Source organism: Tauraco erythrolophus, chromosome 6, assembly GCF_009769465.1.
Source record: "Tauraco erythrolophus isolate bTauEry1 chromosome 6, bTauEry1.pri, whole genome shotgun sequence".
In the NCBI taxonomy this organism is placed as follows: Eukaryota; Metazoa; Chordata; class Aves; order Musophagiformes; family Musophagidae; genus Tauraco; species Tauraco erythrolophus.
The window spans coordinates 27,372,438-27,392,016 of NC_141470.1; the positions used below are offsets into that span (position 1 = coordinate 27,372,438).

At 60.8% G+C, this 19,579-nt stretch overlaps 3 protein-coding genes across 3 annotated transcripts; 2 read left to right on the top strand and 1 right to left on the bottom strand.

Annotated features, from left to right (window-relative positions):
- Positions 1 to 736: 736 nt before the first annotated feature.
- CPSF7 (cleavage and polyadenylation specific factor 7) lies at positions 737 to 10,813 on the bottom strand. The gene is given in 10 exon segments (XM_086613279.1): positions 737 to 1,607; positions 1,720 to 1,893; positions 2,036 to 2,204; positions 2,295 to 2,316; positions 2,318 to 2,414; positions 2,513 to 2,921; positions 4,506 to 4,651; positions 4,997 to 5,100; positions 5,713 to 5,931; positions 10,700 to 10,813. Coding segments are annotated over 9 exon segments (1,389 nt in total). The 5' UTR covers positions 10,754 to 10,813; the 3' UTR covers positions 737 to 1,607; positions 1,720 to 1,724.
- LRRC10B (leucine rich repeat containing 10B) lies at positions 8,283 to 17,777 on the top strand. Its single transcript, XM_086613281.1, has 2 exons — positions 8,283 to 8,520; positions 16,909 to 17,777. The coding sequence occupies exons 1-2, from the start codon at positions 8,499 to 8,501 to the stop codon at positions 17,775 to 17,777; spliced, it is 891 nt and encodes a 296-aa protein (XP_086469407.1). The 5' UTR covers positions 8,283 to 8,498.
- On the top strand, positions 11,566 to 13,735 carry SDHAF2 (succinate dehydrogenase complex assembly factor 2). The gene is made up of 5 exons (XM_086613304.1): positions 11,566 to 11,648; positions 12,188 to 12,411; position 13,116; positions 13,180 to 13,288; positions 13,449 to 13,735. Exons 1-5 carry the CDS (start codon positions 11,634 to 11,636, stop codon positions 13,577 to 13,579), a joined length of 480 nt encoding a protein of 159 aa, XP_086469430.1. The 5' UTR covers positions 11,566 to 11,633; the 3' UTR covers positions 13,580 to 13,735.
- Positions 17,778 to 19,579: the final 1,802 nt, after the last annotated feature.

The following is a 19,579-nucleotide window of genomic DNA, read 5'->3' on the forward strand; positions in this document are numbered from 1 at the left end:
CACACAGCGGCCCTAAAACGCTCCCATCCCACTCATTACCTAAAAGGCTGTCCTAAGGAGGGAACGCAACAGAAGAGCCCTACAGCGCCGTATAAAAGACTGACAACTCATCAAGTTTATTACACAATTTCCAACCTATCAGAAAGACAAACAAATCTAGTCACTGTGAGCAGGAGGGGCAGCGCCTCGCTGGGTGGTTAATAGGGTTTGCTCTGCACTTTTCCCCGCTATTTTGGAAAGAAACTAAAAATTTGTGTCGTTAAGTAAAAAACAGAACTCTCCCACCAAGCGCTCCCCCTGGCACTCACCCACTCAGCCGGCATCTCACAGTACTTTACATGATGGGCTTTTTTTGTTTGTTTGTTTGTGTGTCATTTTAACCTAAAAAGAGCTCCGGAGCTGGGTTTCTCCTGTCCAGCAACAGTTCAGAGGGCAACGCCACCCTGCCCGGCTGGCAGCCCTGGGGGCTGGCACCCGACCTGGAAGTCACCCTGTGTCTCCTCAGCTCACCTCGACCCTCCTGGGCTCCCTCGTCTCCTGCTGGAGGGACTTGTGGGGTCCCACAGCTTGGAGAGGCATGGACACCCCCCCCCCGCCGAGTCCCCACCATCCCCATCCCAGCCTGCACGATACAGCTGAGTTGCTACCGCACACTGAACCGCTGCGCCGCCTGTTCGGAAAGGGCAGCCAGGGGATGCAGCTGGAAAGGGAGAGACCCCCCAGCACCCGCGGGGACAGACAGTCCCAAGGGCAGCCAGATGGGGCAGCGCGGGGTCACAGCCTGCCAAGGTGCGCTCTGCCTCCTCCGCTTCCTCTAAACAAGGAAGGTGCTGCTGGAGAGGCCACCTCGGCACAAGGCCCTGCCAGCACTCGGCAGCCAGAGCTGTTGTTTGGGAGACGAGCGCGTAGGTGGCGATGCCACTGCAGCCGGCCGGTGGAGAACGTTGGGGCAAAGGGAGAGGGGTGACCTCTGGCCCAGCTCCAGCCCCCCTTTCCCAGCATGCTCCTCCCAGGCAGAGCGGAGAGGGCGAGGGGGAAAGGAGCGTGGCACAGCATCCCTCAGGACAGGGAGGGCCTGCACTGGGACTGCCAGGGCAATGAGGACAGGAGCGTCCCCAGATGAGGCGAGAGGATGGTACTTGGCAGAAAACCCCATACCGCTTCCAGTCAACCTGGGCACGGGGTTGGGAGCCATGTGCCTTTGAGCCCCTGCTGCGCTGCTGCACACGAACAGGGAGAGGTCCATCCCCTCTGGCCACCCCGGAGAGGAAAGGGCTCACAAACCTCCCTCCATGGAAAAAAAGCACCATTTCTCTTTGGGTCCGAGTGTCCACGGAGTGGAGCAGGGCAGCCCGGGCGCAGGCGTTCCCCAGGTCCTCGCCTCTCCCCGGGAAGCAGCAGTAGCAGTGAGTGCAGGCAAGGGCTCAGGCCCCAAGGCCACGAGGTGTCGGTGGGAGTCCCACCGGGGCACGGCAAGACTTTCCTCGGGCACTCGGAGAGAGCTGGGGTTGGCAGGGAAGGGGTGAGGGGGTGAGCGGCCTGGGTCACGTAGTCCTGGTTGAGGTGAGGAGATACGAGTCCATTAAAAACCACTTACTGCCAAACTCCTGTGGGGAGAGATGAGAGGAGCAGTCAGCAGTGCCGAGCACCCTTCCTGCCACCTCAGCCCTCGCTCCTCAAGACCGTGGCACACACGGCAGTGCCTTGGCACCAGCTCACCTGTCTCAGTGGTGCCTGTCCCTCTCTCTGTCCCTGTCCCGATGTCGCTCATGCTCCCGGTTCCGCTCCTGGAAATAGTCCTCGTGCCGATCCTCACTGTGGAGGAGGTCCCGGTGTCGCCGGCTGCTCTCACGGGACCGGCTGGGAGAGCGCTCCCGAGATCGGTGTCTTTTCCTGAGGAAAAGAAGAAAAATCTTTCGGTCACCTCTAAGGTGGAGGATCTCACTGCGATGGGGACAGAGATGGCGAGCAAAGCCTCAAGATGGGGTGCAACGAGGCCATCCCCACGTGGCTCCAAGCCCAGAGCTGTCGGTACCTGGAGGAGCTGCTGCTGGCGCCTGTACTGTAGGACTTAGCTTCGATGCCGTGCAGACAGTCTTTGAGGGACGAGAGGAGGACGCGGCACCGCTCGTCATTGGCGACGCGGGACTGCTTGATGACGGCGATGGCCGTGAGGAGGGTCTCGATAGCGTCACTGTAATCACCTGGGGGAAAAAATAGAGAAGGGCTGAGGAATGTGGACGTGTCACCGAGTGGGGGGGAACATGGCAGTGTGGGGCCACGGTCACTGTTACCTGCGCTGGCACCAGACACTGCCCTTGGAAATGGCGCTGCTGGAGATTGCCCGGTTCCTGTTCATGATCTCCTCAAACTCCACTTCGCTCACAGGGGGAGGTGGTGGGCCAAGCTCCCGGCTGCACAGGAGGTACATGGTGGCGGGGGGGGGGTCAGTGTAGGCCCCTCCTCAATCTGGTACCAAGCAGCACGTAGCCCACCCCCTGTCCCGTCTCACCTGCTGTGGTTGTAGGGAGCCATGGCCTTGCCGTAGGTGTCTGGTGGAGGACCCAGGGCTGCGCTGGGTGGGGGGAAGAAGGCAGGGTTGAGGTGCAGGGCGGGAGGGACAGCCCCTGGGGGTGGCACAGCCAGGTGGGGGGGCAGTCGAGGCGGTGGGGGCATGAGGTGCTGGTAGTGGATGCCGGGTGGGGGCGGGGGGACACCGAAGCCAGAGGAGAGGGGCGGTGGGGGTGGCATTGGCGGCGGGGGTAGCGCCATGAGGGGCAGGGCAGTGGGGGGGCGGTTGAAAAAAGGCAGGACAGAGGGGGGTTTCTCCACGCGGGCAGGCGGCAAGGCATTCTCTGTTGGTGTGGCACGGCCGTCCACCGAGTCCATATTGTCCCGGGAGTGGGCCCTCGGCGGCACACCTGCAAGCGGCACAGGAAAGAGCCATGAGCCATGGCTGGAGGGCCTGCAGGTCTCGGAGACCTCCTCCTCCTCCTCCTCCTCTTCCTCCCCACCCGCGGCAACTGGCGCAAGGACTGTCCTCTCCCGCAACCCCATGAAGTCGGCCTCGGGAGAGCTCAAGGTGCCCAGAGAAAGATCCATCCAGCCAAACGTAGCCTCTGCTTCCACGTGCCTCGAAGAGGGTACCAGCTCTCCAGCAAGACCCCTGTCGCCCACACGGCACCCCAGGGACACTTGCTCTGGGTCAGTGGGGCTCTGCAGAAGCCACTGAGCAAGCAGGTTACACAGACAGAAGCGAAAAGCTACGAGAAATGGCAAGAGGTCCCCAGCAGAGAGGTTGCCGGGTCCCGAGACCCCGAAGACGTCAACGACCCAGAGAGCCTGCGATCCGCACACGGGTTCAGAAAGGCCTGAGCGTGGAGGAACATGAGGGGACAGAACCCAAGTGCCGACAGCAATGGAGCTGCTGGAGGAAGGAAAACTCGGTGCCTGTCTGCCCTCGAAGAGAGGGACAGGAACCCTTGCTGTGTCCGAAGAGGCTCAGATGAGACAGGAGAGGTACGATGCAGGACACTGCCTCTGCCCGAGCCCCTCCGGGGAGCCATGGCTCCCCACTGGGCCCTGCCGCTCTGATGGCCATCAAGCGGAGCACCGTTCGGGCGCTGGCACTGCCAAGCTGGCCGCAAGGGTTCATGCAAGCTCAGCCGTGCCAACGGCAAGGGCACCAGGGTCTGGCTGAAACTCGGCCTCCCCGTGCCCGGTGAGGCGAGGAGTGGGAGAAGGGAACACACCCTGCTCCACCAAAATGCGAGGGCAGGTTGGGACGTAGTCTAACAGCGTGTGGTGCTGCCAAGCAGCAGATCACTGTGGGCACTGGAGCTGAAGGGAGGGTGGGAAGGTCACAGCTACCCCACTGCGACTCGGCTAGGACGCTTAGGAAGAAGGGCTTTCCTTGCGTGTTACGAGCCATGGGATCTACAATGACCACAGCTGGCCAAGACCTCCTCGTATGTGCTCCTGCCAAGACAGTCTCTGCAGCTCCACAGAGCTCCCCGGCACGAGGCTGGGGCGTCACATCGCTGCGGAGTGAGGCAAGGACCACCTATTGCCATTGTAGAAAGCCCACGGTCAGGCCCCAGCTGGAATACTGTGTCCAGTGTTGGGCACCTTACCTCCGCAGGGATGGACAAATTCTGGAGGAGATCCAGAGAAGAGCTACTAATAGATATGGAGGGTCTTAGCTATGTTGATAGGCTGAAGAGCTTAAGCCCATTCAGTTTGGAGAGGAGGAGGAGGAGGAGGCTACGAGGGATCTTCGCAGTGTGTGAGCACCTAAAAGGGGATCATAAAGACTCGGGTCAGGATCTAATCAGACTCAGCAGCAACAGGAAACAACCCCCAGAGACTCCTGGCAGTGTTCCCCCCACCCCGAGGGTCTCAGTGGGTTCGGCCTGACAGCTGTGCTGGGGATCTGCGGGGCCCGCGGGAGCTGCTGCGCAGTGCGGAGGACCCCCCCACCCGCAGCGTATATTTGCTGCACTCACGTTTGCGAGCCTGCGCCTCGAACTGTGACAGGTTCTGCCGGGTTGCCAGCCTCACCTCCACCTTATCACCATTGAGGATTTTGCCGGGCAGGAGCTCCAGGAGTTTGTGGACCGAGTTCTCAGAGGCGACCACCACCTCTGCATACCTGCAGGAAAGCCCGATGGTCAGTCAGCAAGAGCCAGCCCCAAGCGTTTCACCCCCCTGGGAGGGGGCACAGACCCCCTGCTAGACCCCACAGGGCTCCATCTGTCCTTGCTGGCAGAAACCACCCAGCACCACCACATCCCGCTGCCTGACTCAGCAGCTGAACCCAGCCTGGAGTTACATGTCCCCTCCTGCCTTTCCCATGCTGTTTGGGAGTCTTCACTTTACCATCCCAGCTCCAGGCAGGCTGTGCATCACTGGCAGCCCCCTCACTCTCCCCAACACACAGGACATGGCTGCAAAGGCCTGGCTCCCCGCTTTCCCCCACGTCCCCCTTGGCTCTCACCCTTTCGACTGCCCATTGGCTCGGTTCTCTGCGAATTTCAGCTCCACAACGTCGTAGACACCAACCGAGCGGATGGTCTGGATCAGCTGCTGGTCAGTTGTCCACTGAGGGGAAGAGGGGAGAAGCCGGTGTCAGCTCACACAGCCCTTCGCAGGGCCACGGTGCCCCCCAGGTAAGACAGGCTCAGCGCTCAGGGGCTGGGGCAGGGCACTTGAGTATAGACACCTCTGGAGCCTCTACAGGGAGTTTAAAATCAGTCTCGAGTGTGAAACAGGCCCTGGGCATGGCTATCAGAGGTCTCTACCCTCTGGACAAGACATAACCTTCCCAGGAGCGTCCCTGTATCCGTCGACAGGAGAAGGAGACTCACCTATGCAGTCCCCAAGATGGCAGAGCCAGGCTGGGGGCAGCAGCCAGTGCGAGGGAGGCTCTACAGCCACTGCTCACTCACCCCAGACTGGATCTGAATCCCCTCAGGGCTAAGAATCCCTTTTGCCTGAGGATCACGAGGTCAATTCCAGCTCATGACCCAGCTTAGGACACTGGGTCAGCGTGGATTGAGGAGGAACAGCACCCCCAAAGAGCTCTGCAGCCCCTCGGGGGTTTCTCTGGAGGACCCCCATCTGCATACGCACCACAGGAGACCCAAACTGCCCAGGCAGGCATCTGGAGACCCCCTCGGCAGGCAACCAGAGCCAGGCCACGATCCCACTCACCCAGGAGAAGCTGCCCACATAGACGGCGGCTCTCTTGTTGCGCAGCCCGCTGTATGTGTACAGGATGGCAGGTGGTTTGCTGTTGGGCTTGGGGGACGGCTCTTGGCGGATCTCCGGGGGTGCCTCTGAGCTGCTGGTGCGGCTTTCGGGGGGCTGCGAGCTGGCTGCTAGCACATCGTCGTACAGGTCCATCTGATCAGCATTACTGAACTCAGAGTCCTGTGAGGAGAGACACCGTGAGCACCTCCACAGAGAGAGACCCCAGGAGTGAAACCGCAGCTTGGAAAGGGACCTATGAGTTGTTAAGAGCCTGAATGGGGCTCTGGAGGACCACTCTGTTCTGCTAGTCATAGAATCATAGAGTGGTTAGGGTTGGAAGGGACCTCAAAGATCATCTAATTCCAACCCCCCCGCCATGGGCAGGGAAACCCTCCACTACACCAGGTTGCCCAAAACACCCATTTTTGGGTGCCTCAAACAACATTTTTTGGGTTGGAGTCCTCCAACACCCCCCAGCAATGACTGTCCAGCAGAAGGCAAACACCCACTACCACAGGAGATGCTTAAAAGTCACTCGTGGTGCCGCTCTGCTGCACTGCCGCACCACGGCCTGTGAACGAACGAGGCTGGAGGTGAGGAAGCCTCCTTTGGTTTGCAAACCAGTTGTCCCAATTCACTGGTAGCCGGCGCGCATGAGCTCTTTTGAGGCAGCACAAGCCCAGTCCAGAGGTTTAGCACCCGAACCGCTTGTCTCAGGTCTGCTCGCAGCTAGGAGGTGGTGAATCCTGGCCATGAATGAAGCCACAGCAAACAGATCCAGCACCTGTTATCTCCCAAGAGCCAAGTCCTTTTGCCCGAAGCCCTGTCCCCTCCCCTCAGTGGCATGCTGCTGCGGTGTGACCTCTTTCAGCGCTTCATTTTTGCAATGACAACTCCCTGTGCTTCCCCCCTGGCCCAGCAGACCCCCCTCAGCACCGCACTGCTCTTCCTCACTACTGCACTGCCGTGCAAAAACATGCCGTGCCCCAAGCTTACGACCACCCCTCGCTCGTGCAATCCACCGCAGCGTCTGCTCTTCCTCCCAGGCAATGCGGAAATACCTTTCGCATGTCTCTAGCCCAGCTGCCCACCTCTCTGATCGGCCAAGCATTAGCACAAGCCCCTCAGCAACGGGATAAACGACTCCTTTCTCCAGCAATGATGATTACTGATGCCCCAAAGATGATGCAACGGGCTCCACTTTGCGATGCTTGATATAACCCTGGAGCAGTTTTTACACATAAGGAGATGGAGAATGGAAGAATACTCCAGGAAGCACCACAAGGCTTTACCCCTTTGGTGACCTGCACTGGCTTGATTTTCCTCCCCCCCGACTTCAGCTACAAGATTTTTGCTTTTCCATCTGCTCCTCCACTGAGCTCCAGCACATGCCTCGCGTGAGCAGAGGACAGGCTCGCTAGGATGTCAGCTGTACCGAGCAACGGGGCAAGACGCAACTTGCAGCTCTGGGAGGCTCACAGGAAGCAGCTCACCTTTTACAAGTGTGCGAGGGCAAGAGTTCAGCAGTGGAAAACCCAACAACCTCGATGGAGGAGCCTCTCGCTCCTCGGTGGGCACACGCTTCACAAGTCCAGCCTGGGGGTTGTACACTTACCCTCAAACACTGCTCGCCTCGGTTACGCCACCGGTTACACAGCCCACTCGTTTTTGGGCCAGCAGAGCCCTCTTCAGGGTAGGAGCTACACGCACCGTCTGCACACACAGACGAACACACGCCGCCTGCTCTCCCCTTGGCAGCGCAACCTTTCACGGCACGAACCAGCCGCCAAGGAAGCTTCTGAGCTGCGAACTCAAGTGTCCTAGATCTGCCTTCCAATTCCCACTCTGTTTCGGGCTATATTTAATTTGGAGTGTACAGCGAGTGCTGTGTTTACTACGCATCTTCAGACTAATTTGCTCACCTGGATTCAGCACGCATCGAGCATCGTTTCATGCCACAAATTACTACATTAGTATCTGTCCCACGAGAGCAATGCACAGGTCCCGTGCAGCACAAAAACCAGAGGCTCTGCTCCCAAATTTTTAATTCCAGGACTTCAAAGGCAGTTCAGACAACATTTTCTGCTAGAGACAGCGTGAGGTGGTGAAATCCCCTACGCCGTGACGGTTGGGGAACTGCACACATACAACATGGCCCTTTGTGAGCTCAGGAGAGAGATGGGTAACTGTCATCAGCACACGGCTTTTAAAGGGTCAAGGAAATATAAAAATCAAACCATTTTTCCTTAGACACTCTCTTGACAGCAACGTCCATTTCTAAGGCAAGTTGTTAACTTTTGCATCCGGCTATTTCAGCTGCACAGCTGATAAAAAGGTTAAAAGAATTCTAACAGGGAGCAGTATTTTTGTACTTATTCTCAAAACAGCTCAACTGTTTGTTTAATCCACCTCCCACACTCCTACCTCCACCAAGCGCCTTTGGACATGGCCCAAGGCTGGAAGATTTCTGCCTGAAAGTTTCAGGAAGTTGAGAACAAAAATAGGGGGCTACAGGAGAAGCCTGAGGGGAAGATGGTGTAGAAGTACTCACAGCCCAAGCGCCCACGAGTCTGCTCTGCCGCTCTCTGCCCTTGCCGTCGCACTGAATTTGTGGACCACCACTCGAAACGCACGGTAGCGAGAGGCTCCTTCCACCACCTTGCCAGCTAACACCTTCACCGCTGTTCAAACCCCGACACCGCAAACACACTCCCAACCCAAGTGTGACACCTCGCAAGCACACAGGGATGAAGCCGGGCGCCGTCGGTGGTAAATACCACATGTGCTATGGGATTTGGAACCACGCTGGCGTCCCTGCTGTGCCACAGGGACCACGGGGCAGCCAGGGCACTTTCTCACCACGCTTTGATCCCACGCGCGGCATCATGCACAAATTAACTCTTGGTTTCTTCCTGCCGCCACGCAGCCTGAGGCGAGCGAGACGCTGGAGTCGGCAGCCTTGATAATCACTTCCAGCTTTAAGAAGCCTCCATCTACTTGGCCGTGTCAAAGATCTTTTGTGTCCTCTCCCTCAAACCCTCCAGTTAAATCTTTCCATGCCATTTCCTGCTGTGCAGACGGGCTTGCTCCGTCCTCCTCTCAACACTGCTTAACTTGTTTGCTCCCAAAGACCTCCGAGACTTGACTGTAGACCAGACCAGACCCATCCATCAGAGACCCTCTCAGCTCCCTGGCAGATATTCCTGCATCAACTCAAGCCACTGCTTTTGTCACCCTTCCTGCTCCAGGCCTCCCAGGGGCTGAGGCTTCACAGGAAAGCCTACCTGCAGGCACAGGCAGGACAGGCAGCACTGGATTGTCTCTGCAGAGCACTCGTGAAGCTGCAGCAGAGTTCTCCTGTCAAGTCCTCCCACCTGTTTGTTGTTCAGCGGTTGTCCTCCGAGACGTTGCAGACTTTCCAACTCACACCCACAACTGTTGCATCTCTTCTTCTCTAGACAGAAGATACTATATCCACTTTCACTGCTTCCCCTCGGTGTTCAGAGTAATTGCCATGAATGAAGTTTCCTGGTTATTCTGTGCACTTCAAAACTCCAGCCCAGCGACCTCCACGTATTTTCTTAACCTGCACCTTCCACACTTATTCCTGCAGCTACCCAGTTCTCCCTTCCACTCCCAAGTCCAGGTATACCTATTTTCCGATTCTGTTAAAAGCAAATTGCACAAAAACATACAAATTGAGGCTGTTCCTAAGCCGGAGCAGTTCCGTTGGATCTCAGCGTAGTACTACATTGTTTAATAGAGGAGGAATTGGGTTTATTCCGGGAGTTTGTCAGGAAGGATGCAGGAAGTGGCATTTCAGAGTCAGAGGGTGTCTGGGCAGGGCTGCCTGGCTGCCACAGGCAGCACTGATGTCTGCTTCGCAACTCACCTTTCTAGTGAGGTTCCCATTATTTTGGCAATGTTAGAGCCAGCATGGACCCTGCCCTCCTCTGAGGCAACTGCTCTCAGCGGAGAACTCCTGCTTCTTCCCAGGTGGCTGGAAAGCACCTTGCAGTCCCCTTGGCTCGCAGGCAGTTAACATGGTTTCTGCCGTTTCGCTTTTGCCCCATGCTGCATTCTCACCTGATAACCTCCTGCCTCCTCAGAACAAAGGGTTTATCGTCCTCAGCATCTCTTCAGCCCTCTGGGAGCTCACAGCCATTCCTTCCTCCGCGGGTTTTGCTTTCATTTCATGCGGCTTGCTCTCTAGCGTGGACCAACTTTCCTCCACAGGCTTTCCATGGCAGTTTTTAATCTTTGAACATCTGCATTCACACCCGCTCTCCTGGATCCCCGAACACTCTAAAATCTGCTGCTTTAACAGCTACACATCTCCCCCCTTCTCCGTCATTTCTTCCTGCAAGTCCCAGACAGCCAAGGGGTGGGTGAGGTGGCGCACTGTCTTCTCCCCAACCACAGCAAGTCCCTGCCACAGCTTCCCAGCCTCGGTGGTCCTGCAGGTCCAGGGCTCTGGGTCCCCTCACTGTGCAGTTCCCTGGCAGTGTCTCTTCCAGTTTGGAATTCTCATGTCTCCCACCAGGCTACAACTATCCCCCTCAATCCCCAATCATTGGTGCCCTAGCAAATGTTTTGGTGCAAACCCTGCCTCCCCTTCCACCTACCCGGATGTTTTGTGACCATCCGTATCTTGAACTTCTGGTGAAACTCGCAGAAAGATGCTTTATTCCCAGCTCAAGATGGCAGCCCCCAGGATTTAGGAACAGTCCCAGCCCTCTATTCTCCACAAGGACTCTCCCAGTGCTGTACCACCCTTCCTAAGCCACAACAGTCACCTCTCCTGCCTCTGCTCAATACATATGCACCAGCCAGTGGGTACGTCCATGTTAATGGCTCCAGCACCTTGCTAATGAGTCGGCCAATGCCAGCTCCAATGCTCTCCCCCAGAAAGGGGGCCCCAAACCCAAGGGCCAGACACACCGCTCACCTGGTTGAACTCCTCGTCGGCGTAGATATCAATCAGATCCACTCCCTCGGACATATTTCCAGAAACGGGAGCAGGAGCCCGGGCTGGGACCGGGACGAAGCAAGAAGACGGAAGGTGCACTGCAGCGAGGCAAGAAGGGAAAGTGAGTCAGTGAAGCACTGGGGATCTGCTCTGCATTTCCCTCCGGTTCTCTCTGGCCCCCCATTCCCTGCAGACACCAGCCCCCCCCCTGCAAGGGGCCCCAGAGCCCCAGCCCAGACCCACCCCGCGGGCCGCAGCAGCCCCTCGCTCTCTGGCTAAGACACCTCCCCACCGGGGCAATCCCACTCCGCCCCCGCCGAGAGCCACCCCCGGGGGCATCGTGGCCCCGTTTCCTCCAGACCTGACCGACCCCTGGGGCCGCCGACCCGCCTCCGGGGACAACCACAACCTGACCCCGACCTCACCCGGGGAGCGCAGCCCCCCACCTCGCCCATTCCTCGGTGAACCCCTTCCCGGGCAGCCCCTGCCCAGGGGCGAGGTCCTCTGGGGGACCCCACCGCTCCCCCCACCCCCCCGCCCGAGGCGGGCTCCCTCCCCAGAGCACCGCCGCCCTCCCCCGGCCCAGACCGCCCCCCCGCGCCGCCGAGGGCGAGACCGCCATATCGGCCCGGCCCCCCCTGCCGAGCGGCGGAGCCCGGGGGCGGGGGGCGAGGGGAGGGGAGGGGGCGGCGGGTCGCGGTACCCCCGGCCCGGCCCCGCCCGTTACCGCCAGCAGGCCCCGAGCGCGCGCGCCAACCGCGCTCACCGCCACCGCCGCCGCGCTACACCACGCCCCTTCCGGTTCGCGCCCCGCCCCTTCCGGCCCGCCCCGGTTGTCCGTCCGTCGTCGTCCCCCCCTCGACATCCTCACCGCGCCATAGAGTCGGGCCGCCCCCGGGCACAGAGCGGCGCTATGGCGGCGGCCGGGGTGAGGTTTACTGGGGGCTAACGGGTGTTACTGGGGCGGTGGATCTAGGGGCCAGAGCACCCGTCGGGGGGAGCCGGGGACCTGGGAGGGGCGGGGCGTCGAGGGAGGCCCTGGGCAGCAGGTTCTGGGGGGTGTGGGATGAGGGGATTGGGGGCAGCAGGGCCCGGGGGGGGTCTGTGGGATGGGATAGGGATAGGCAGCTGTAGGGTCTGGGGTGTGTGAGATGGGGGGATTGGGGGCAGCAGGGCCCGGGGGTGGGCTGTGGGATCGGGGGGCAGCAGGGTTTGGAAGGGTACTGGGGGGAGTAGGGGCAGCAGGGTATGGGAGGGTTATGGGATGGGGATGGCATGAAGGGGAAGTTATGGCATGGGGGGGTCTGAAGGGGCAGCAGAGACTGGGGATGGTGTGGTTGTGCAGGATGAGGGTTCGTGGCCAGCAGGGTCTGGGGGGACCGTGTTTGTGCTGGAGAGCTCCCCATCCCAGCTGCGCTGGAGCAGCGAGGCCTGACATCCCATGTGCTGTCCATGTTCCTTTCACAGCTCTGCTCTCTACCCAGGCGGGCTTTGTGCCGGCTCGTTTTTGGGCCGGTGAGCCTGCAGCGTGGCTACCGTGGGGACTGTCCGACGGACTCGGGGAAGGATGTGCTGGAGATCCCATTGCCCCCCTGGCAGGAGCGTCCCGATGAGCCACTGGAGACCAAGAGAGCACGGCTGCTGTATGAGAGTCGGAAGAGGGGGATGCTGGAGAACTGCATCCTGCTCAGGTGAGGTGCCGGGTGCCCATCCTCCCTCCTGGTTTCTCAGCCACCTTCCACCACTTTTCCACCTCCCTGGTGTCAGGGTGCCCAAGCTGTTCTGTCCTTCCCTACAGTGCCCTGACAATTTGTCCCCTGTGGACAGGGGTGGGCAGGGATGGCATGTACTTTACCAGAGAGATAACATCAGCCCTGGAGAGCTAAGGGAGAAAGACCAGTCAAGGTGAGCCTTGCTGCTGTGTAGTTCAGCTCCCTAAAGACGTTAACAGTTTTTTAATTCATAGAAAAGAGACCTGAGCATTGCGGGGAAAGAGTTTGGTAAGGTAGTGCACAGCCATAATCCAAAGCCTAAGGAGATGTGATGTTGCTTAGAGGATAGAAAGCAGATAGAAAGCTGAGCCGTTGGATAATCACCACAAGAGCTTTGCTCACGGAGGATGCAGTGATCGGTGCTGCTGCCAGGCAGCTGCCAGGCAGGATGGAGCAGAGCCAGAGGCACATTAGAGCTCTCGAGGAAGATCCTCAGCTGATGGCTGAGCCGAAATCCTTTGGGAAGGATGTACGTCATTTCTGGGATGCATGAAGGAGGCAAGGCCAGTGGGTTTCAGCACTGAAGTAGTGGTTAACAGAGAGCAGGCTGGGCAGCAGGCAGGTCACTTTGGACCCGCGGCTCCGTGTCTTCTGGCATCGTGTAGAGAGCTGGGCGTCAGGAGCGTCATGCCAGCCTGGTTCTTCCTCCGGTCACCTTGCACTCATCCTCATACGTCCTCTCTCCAGCCTCTTGCGAAGGAGAACCTGACCCGCATGAGCGAGCAGCAGCTGAACCTCTATGACCGGCTCATCAACGAGCCCAGCAACGACTGGGACATCTACTACTGGGCCACAGGTATGGTGCAGCTGCCTGTTGCCCTGCCCGCTCTGATACTGGGGCACTGGCCAAGGCAGTGCCATCGCTTTGGGCTGCGGGAGCCGAGTTTGGTGGGGGAAGCATGGTACTGGGTGCTTCGGGACAGGACAGAGCCGTTCTTTTTCTGTTTTTACCGCAGAAGCAAAGCCCACGCCAGCTGAGTTTGAGAACGATGTGATGACCATGCTGAGGGAGTTTGCCAAGAACAAGAAGAGGGAGCAGAGGCTGCGGCAGCCGGACCTGGAGTACCTCTTTGAGCCACCACGCTGATGGGGGAGCTGCCTTCTCCCTCCCTGTCCCCTGGAGCAAAGGAAGGATATGGGGCCCTGTGGAAACTCTGCTGCTGCACTCTCTGTCTATCTGCTCCTCCTCTGGCAGCGGCTCCCTTGGACTCTCAGAGCACGATGAATAAAGCCGTGGCTGCTAGCCCTGCCGCTTCCGCTGCCTCCCTGTGTTGCGAGCACAGGGCTCTGCTCTCGGGGTGTTGGGAGCAGGCACTCAGGGGAAGCAGCCACAATCCATGCTTACTCTGGCACGTGCCAGCTCACCGCTGTCTCCAACTCCTACTTGCCCCTTTGAAACTGTTTTTCTGGGGACCCGGGGGAAGTGGCCCCACACACAGGGGACTGTGGCCTCCTCCACAGGAGGTTGGACTGGGGCAACCCATGGGGCATCCTGCTCCCTGGTGCCCTCCGTAGAGTGTCCCAGCAGTCCCCAGGCAGTGTTGACAGTCTCTGTGGCCAAGGAACCCCACGTGTTGCTGCGCCGGTTACCAGGAGACAGCGTCAGCATCCCAACATCCGTTTCCACGGTGACATTGCACATTCCACAGCCACCCCTGCCTCCTCCAGGCCCTCTGGGCAGGCAGGGAGCTGCTCTGGGACAGCCCCACCATGGCATCTGCCTGTCTGTTTGTCAGTCCCCGCGCTAAGCTGCCGTCGCTGTTGCAGGACTCGCCTGCTGCGGGGCTGGGCACCGTCTGCCCCCCAGCGAAGGCACGCACCCACACCGGGGGAAGCGCCGACCTCATGAACTTCTACGCCACAAGCTACGCGGTGGCCTATGGTAGGGAGTCCCAAAGGCCGTTCCTGGGGCGGGTGAGGGGGCTCATTCTCCAGGCTGATACCACTCTCCCCACTGTCACCCAGGCCAGCCGCATTTCCGTCCTCGCCTTGGCCACCACACTGGCACTGGCTACGTGTCCAACAACCACTCGGCCATGTCCTACCTACTCTGCCCACGCAGTGCAGAAGCAGGGTAGGTGCTCCTGCTGTGGGAGGGGAGGGGGACGGGGAGCAAGTTTCGAGGTCCCTCCATCACAGCCACGCTGGCCTCCTGCCGCAGCCACTACCAGGACACAGCCACGTCCACGACCGCCAAGTACTTCAAGTCCCCCTGGCACCCCAACGGCCAGAGCCTCCTGTCCCGGCGCCACCAGCCAGGGAGTGGGTACCTCCAAGACCCCTCCCTTTCCTTCCTCCGCACTGGGGCTATGAGTCCCCAGAGCACACAGCTCCTCCAAGGCCTCTCCAAAGCATCCAGGGAGTACGGCACTGAGAGCTGCCGCACCAGTCCTGCCCAGCAAGGTATGGTTTGAGGGTGTCAGTGGTCCCTGAGGGTGTTGGAGGCCCCCTGCGCTGCATCATCTGTCCCTGCCCACCCCCAAATGCAGGGGACAGGCAGGGCCCCAGGCTGTACCTGGCACCGTGACACCAGGTAACACCATGGATGTGTGCAGGCTGGCCTGGGGACAGGGCTGAGGACAGCGGGGCTGTCCCCGTGCCCCATCTGCTCCCTGCGGACATCCTGCAGAAGACGACCATGGGCACCAAGGAGCGGTCGGGCTTCTTGAGAGCCGCCTCAAGGAACAACAGCGTTCTGCCACTCCTGCCAGGCCAGCCCGTGAGTCCCAGCCCCACCAGATCCCTGCCAGCCCCGCACCCACCTCTGCACGCTGCGAGATGCTGTTTCTCTCCCACAGCTTGGCAATAGCATCACCGCGACAGATTACCTGCCTTCTCTGCACAGCCACGTAAGAAGGGCGAGGGGAGGGGGCGGTGAGGCGAGACCCCTGGCAGGCAGGGCTGGGGTGCAGGGCAGGGGACATGATGTTCCAGCCACCCCATCTCCATCCTCCAGCAGGGCACTGAGAAGTTCCCCGCGCTGCCGACAGGCTCCAAGAGTGGCAGCGAGTTGAACCGGGAGGTGCAGGGCTGCCTGGATGCAGTGGCGAGCGAGACCCCAGCCCACCGCCCGTCCCCATGTGCCATCCCCATGCAGGGCTTGCCTGTGGTGGGTCACTCCGTCCCGCTTGTCTCCCGAGGGCTCCAGGCACGCCGAGTGACCCAGGCCAGCCTGCTGGGACAGCTGGGTGCTGGCAGGAAGGTGGGTGCAGGCATGGCCCCATTCCCATCCCCGTCCCACCAGGACCATGCACCCGACCCAGCTTCATCCCCCAGGAGCCATCGGAGTTCACCACTAACCATGGCCAGTACGTGACCCCCTGCCCAACTCTGTTCCCTGCAGCGCCAGGTGAGTCTGGGGTGTCCTTGGGGGAGGTTTGCAGCCCCCAGGGGGGACTCCTGCCTCACTACCCCACCTCTCCTGACTTTTCCAGCCCAGCATTGGCAGAGTCCAACCTGGATGGCGAAACCTATGGAGGATATCCAGTCCCAGCACCTTCAGCACCAACAACCACCCCACCAGGCTGGGGGACATGGTTGGTGACTTCCCCCCCCCAGCATGGCCCCTCCAGGCTCTCCCAGGGTAGTGCTGCTGCACCCCACCCTGCCCGAGGGTCCCAGCCTCGACTTCTTTGCCCTCCCTTCCTCCCCACCGCTGTCCCTGGGAGCACACAGAGAAATAAAGACCCTGAACAGTTTTCCTGGATACAGTGCCATTGTTACCCCTGGCCCCCGAGACCGCCATGGAGGGGCCGTGGCTGCCCATAGCCCTCGTTTTGGGGGCTGCCCGAAGGCTGGCAGGAGGATTTGTGAGGGGGGGGGGGTGCCACCTGGCCGGCAGCCACTGGAGGGCTGTACGAGCCCAGCTTTCCCGCGCTGGTTTTGGGATGACACAGCTGATTTGCGGCAGGGAAAAATCAGGCAGGGCTGGCTGGGGTGAGCAGCGGGAAGAAGTGGAAGAGGACGGAGACAGCCCCCCTGCTCCCAGCCTGTCCGGTGGGACCCAGCAGGGTGGGCAGCCACGACATGGGGGTGTCACTTGGGTGTGTTTGTCCATCCTCTCTCTGACCATGGGGTGGGCACCCAGGCTTCGCGGGGTGAAAAAGGGCACCGGGGAGAGGTGGCTGTGCCGGGACGGCAGGGGCCCTGCAGCACCTCCCTGGGGGTCCCAGGGAACATGGGTGATGACCGAGGGACCCCCCACCCAGCACAGCGCCCGGAGAGGGAGCTGGGACAGGAGTGCGAGGTGGTGGAGACAGGAAAGAGCGGGGCAGGGCATGGGTGTGGCAAGGGCGGGGCAGGGGCGCGGCATCCCGGCGGGCGTCTCCCGACCCCACCGGCTGCCAGGCCCCGCCCCCGCGCTCCCATTGGCTGCGGCGGGTTGCCTTGGCGACGGCGGCGCCGCGGGCCCCGCAGCGGGGATGGGGAGCGGCGGCTCGGCGGGGCGCGGGACGCGGCTGGCGGCAGCCGAGGGCCCGGAGGGCGGCGAGCAGCGGCTGGAGGTGCGGGGCGGGCGGGTGCCGGCGGCTCTGTGGACACAGCGGGGGCTGCGGAAGCTCTACCTGAGCGGTGCGGGGCTGCGGGAGCTGCCGGCCGAGCTGGCGGCCCTGCGGCACCTCCGCACCCTGGCCCTGGACGGCAACGAGCTGCTGGAGGTGCCCGAGGCCTTGTGCCGCCTGCCCCGCCTGGCACATCTCTACCTGGGCCGCAACGGGCTGCAGGGGCTGCCGCCCGCCTTCGCCCGCCTGCAGAGCCTGCGCTGCCTCTGGCTGGAGGGCAACTTCTTCGCCCACTTCCCCCGAGCCCTCCTGGGCCTGCCTGACCTCCGCAGCCTCCAGCTGGGTGACAACCGCCTGGCCCGCCTGCCCGCCGGGCTGCCCCGCATGGCCGGCCTGCGAGGGCTCTGGCTCTACGGGAACCGCTTCGAGGACTTCCCCCCGGCTCTGCTGCGCATGGCCCACCTCCGCGTCCTCGACCTGGACCGCAACCGCATCGCTTGCTTCCCCGACCTGGCCTGCCTCTCCGCCCTGCGCCTCCTCTCCTACGACCACAACCCCGTCCGGCAGCCACCCTGCGTGGGCGATGCTGTCTGGCTGGTGGGTGACGGGGCGCAGGATTTCATGGAGGCACGGCAGGAGCGCCTGCAGAGCCTCCAGCAGCAGGAAGAAGAAGAGGAGGAGGAAGGCACCAAGGCCCCACCAGCAGCCCCCAGGGACGACTCCCCCCTGCTGGAAAACGGGGAGGGTGGCTTTGCAGCCCTGCATGGCTCCCCAGGGGAAACATGAACCGCCACGATGTAGCTGGATGGGACACCCAAAGGGACACACTGCAGAGGGACAGGGAGCTGCCACCAGGCTCCCAAGGACCATTGTCACCCAGCTAGGGCTGGGAAAGAAAGAAGTTCGTGGCCTCCACACGAAGGAAAACAGATGGTCTGAGGACCAGCATCTCCCAGCAAAGAGCTGCTGCCTGGATCCACAGGGCACAAGGGTCACTGTCAGGATCCACAAGCCCTACCGTAGAGCATCCCACATGACCGCAGGGTGCCTTGGATGGGGAAACAGCCCTCTGCCCTGATGGGTGACCCCACAGACCCCAGTTGCCTGCTGGATAGGCCCCAGCAGGCAGCATGGTGCTGCCGAGAGCCAGGCATTCCCACGATGCCTGCCCACGAGCACCAGGACCTTCCTACCGCAGGCTGCAGCTGCCCTGCTGCCTCTGTGGGTGCCCTTTGCTCCTGGCTTCGTCGGGCAGGACAGGAAAAAGCGAAACCGTTTGCATCCATCCCACACGGACCTCATCACCTCGAAGAGCAGCAAGGTTTGAGAACAACAGCATAGACCCCTTCTCACCCTTGAGACCTCCCGCAGTCCTGCCGCTGGAATTGGGCTGGGGGAGAGGTCAGTCTCTGCTGCGCTTCTCCCAGCAGTCAGGTTTGGGAACGAGCCGATGGAACCCCACCCGGGCACAAGCACTGCCTGTCTCACAGGAAAAGTAGCCCCAGCTCTGGCTCTGTCTGTCCTGCAACAGGCACCAAAGCCAAGGCTGTCGCTCTGTCCTTCCTCTCTCCCTCCCCGTGCACTGTTTTTACCAAACCCAAGCAATAAAAAGCACAAACCCAAGAAAAAACAGTGTGAGAGAAAGGTGATGGGATTGGTTCTCTGGGGGGCTGTGGCAGGGAAGGGAATCATGGAGACACATCCTGGTGCAAGACCACCAACTCCTCTTACTTTTAACATTCGAGAGAGTCCTATCTTCCTCTGCCTGTCTCCAAGCAGTGCTCCGGCTCTCCGCCGAGCTGTCCCGGTGCGGCAAGGGAGCTCAGCCACACCGGCACCAAATGCTCCCTCCGAGGGCTGGGACTTGCTGCAGGTTTCAGACCGCGCATCCGCTTTTAATTGCAAGGGGTTTGGTGGCTGGGAGGCAGCCAGCGCTCCTGCCACATCCTCTCCTGTGCTCTCCGGGACACTGCCTGGCTTTTTTTTCCCCTGCCTCCTCCCCACTCAGCAGCAGGAACCACAGCTATTTTAGATATGGTGGAGCATCCTCATCTGCGGGATGCACCCGTCAGTGCCAGCCCCCCCCAGCAGTGGAGGCTGCTGAAGCCCCCTGCATTTCCAGCAGCAATGAAGCCCCAGTTTCCATTCCCACTTGTGGATGGTGGATTTAGGGCCTGGCAGGAGCTTGGCTCACTCTTCCCCCTCAGGTTCAGGTCTACCCATGGGGAATTGGGACCAATGGAGCTTGTGGCGGGCACAGGGCACCCCCAGCCTCACCCATGGCACTCTAGGGTGCTAAGCACAGCAGTGGGTGGCTCCCAGCCCATAGGGGTACACTGGGGTCATGCCACCAATCTGGGGTGCTGCTGCTAATTAGCAGGTAATTATCCTGAGCGCTGGACCTGGCAGGGACCCACATGACTGAGCCCCAGCTATAAGCGAGACACCCTTTTCTGCCTGGCACAACTCATCTGCGGCTATTGGCTCCATGCAGACAGACCCCTGCCAGCCAGGGTACAGGTGGCCCTGGCTGCCACCAGCCTGTCTCCGCAGCAGGGGCTGGATTCAGAATCTCCGACACCTGGGGA

Excerpts from the sequence above, each read along its gene's own strand:
- LRRC10B (XM_086613281.1), top strand. The coding sequence starts at position 8,499 with ATGAAGCCGGGCGCCGTCGGTG. Across the intron at positions 8,521-16,908 it reads GAAGCCGGGCGCCGTCGGTG|CGGGGATGGGGAGCGGCGGC; the intron begins GTAAATACCACA and ends CGGGCCCCGCAG.
- SDHAF2 (XM_086613304.1), top strand. Across the intron at positions 13,289-13,448 it reads CATCTACTACTGGGCCACAG|AAGCAAAGCCCACGCCAGCT; the intron begins GTATGGTGCAGC and ends TTTTTACCGCAG.